Genomic DNA, 1,821 nt, shown 5'->3' with positions numbered 1-1,821 from the left:
ATATTTTGTGGGTCAGAAGACAAAAAGTTTGGGAACCACTGCTCTAGGGTGCCAAATAGGCTAGGGCCATCCCTGAGCTGATGAATTATGAAATATAAATTGGAGCAACTTGTTCCATCAAAGCATGAATCAAAAACTAAACGGTCCTGTTTGTGCGGGGATGGAGATATCCCGGCGCTAGGACCCAGAACACGTGAGCGTATTTAGTTATGCTGGGGGGGAAGACGGTGAACAATGAAGCAGACTGGTAGGACCAGCAGAGAGGTAGAACATCTGAAAGCCTCCCCTCCTCCTCTTCCAGAGYTCCGAAGTCCCGCCGGACCGACGGACTGCCCGCAGACTGACAGCTGATCTGGGTCCGGGGAGCGTGAAGATGAGTCTGCTGCAGGGATCAGACCTGAGACTTGCTGCGGAGCGCGGATCTTGAATGAATGGGCTCGGCTGTTGTGCGTGTTGTGGTGCTGAAGTGGGTCATGCGGACCGCTGGAGGTGCAAGAGCGAAAAATAAACAATCCTGTTCCTCCTGCTTGGCGGGTTGATGATCAAAGGATTGACCCCCGCCGCCGCCACCTGCATCCTCATCCTCTCAGCATCACCAGGCTTCAGAGAGAAACTCTGCAAAACAGCTCGGGTCAGCTCGTTTTTGTTGTTTGTTTGTTTTCAACGCAAATAACTGGTCAGTGGTGGGGAGGAGTGATCCGTCAGCTTGAAGCAGGGGATCGGAGCGCAGCAGCTCTGCTCACCGAGCGGATGCAGGACCATGGAGGAGGAGAGAGACAGGTCGCCAGCAGGTGAGTTTAGTAACACCTTCATGCACCCCGAGGTGCTGAAACTGGGTCAGTGTTTCATCCCGAACCCGACGTCAGAAACAAAGGAAACACTTGTTATTCAGTTATTTCACGTCATTACCTTTTAGTTTTAAATGAAACGAACAGTTCATTCTGTTGTGATAATCAAAAATCTTCTTCACAAACACAAACTGTCTTCCTACATTTGTTCTGCTATTAGTTTTTCCATCTGTCCTCAGTGATGGATGGGCTTTTTTAATGGTGCTGTAATACTCTGTCCAGGGCAAACAGGTGATATTTCCTACTTAATGCCATCTAATGCATTTAAATGAGCAAACCCACTTGCAAATCCTCATAAAAGCAGAAAAAAATATATATCTGGAGTAATGGACTCTAAACAAAACCCAACAGCAGCAGCAGCAGGCAGAATATTCAGACAGGCTTTTGTCACAAACATTGTAGATGGATGAGCAGCAGTAATGGGTTTTCTTTATTCTGTCAAAGAGCTCTTTTTGTTAAGGAGTACCAAAAAAAAAAAAAAATCAAATGCAATCTTGCTCTAAATTGCTCCATTTTAAAGCCACATAAACATGAACGATTCTGGCATGTCTTCTGGTTTACAATACAGAATTGTTGCCATCAATGCTCTGCAACAATCAGACACTTTGTCAACTCAAACAGCAACATATACCTGAAATGATTTGACCTGAACAAAGCAAGATATTGACACCTTAAAAAAAAAAGGGGGGGGGGGGACCCCATACTGCTAACAAGATAGATACAAGAGTTCTTTTTTATGAATCGAACAGAAAAAAAAAAGAAAAAAACATCTGTTCCTTACACTGGCTTAAACAAACTCCATCTCTGCTTCACAGAGATATTCAGAGAATTGGACATGACTAAATGCACTCATCAGCAAAAAATGGAAATTGCAATTTTATTTTCGTTTTACTTTTAGTGAATGAGGACATTTGGCACTACAAGTTATACAACTTGGATATAAATAAGCTCTGGGAAGAGACAGTTTCTTTTC

At 44.0% G+C, this 1,821-nt stretch overlaps 1 protein-coding gene across 1 annotated transcript in view; it reads left to right on the top strand.

Moving 5' to 3' along the window:
* The first annotated feature begins 100 nt into the window (after window positions 1–100).
* sbk1 (SH3 domain binding kinase 1) overlaps window positions 101–1,821 on the top strand; it is a 13,784-nt gene continuing 12,063 nt past the window's right edge. Inside the window, exon 1 of the mRNA XM_014008185.1 lies at window positions 101–791. Within this exon, the coding sequence (XP_013863639.1) occupies window positions 751–791 (41 nt within the window). The 5' untranslated portion in view covers window positions 101–750. The remainder of the gene's footprint in view (window positions 792–1,821) is intronic.

Source organism: Austrofundulus limnaeus, unplaced genomic scaffold (assembly GCF_001266775.1).
Source record: "Austrofundulus limnaeus strain Quisiro unplaced genomic scaffold, Austrofundulus_limnaeus-1.0 Scaffold48, whole genome shotgun sequence".
NCBI classification, from domain to species: Eukaryota; Metazoa; Chordata; class Actinopteri; order Cyprinodontiformes; family Rivulidae; genus Austrofundulus; species Austrofundulus limnaeus.
Note: the sequence above shows the minus strand (reverse complement) of the source record. Positions and strands in the feature narration are given on the sequence as shown.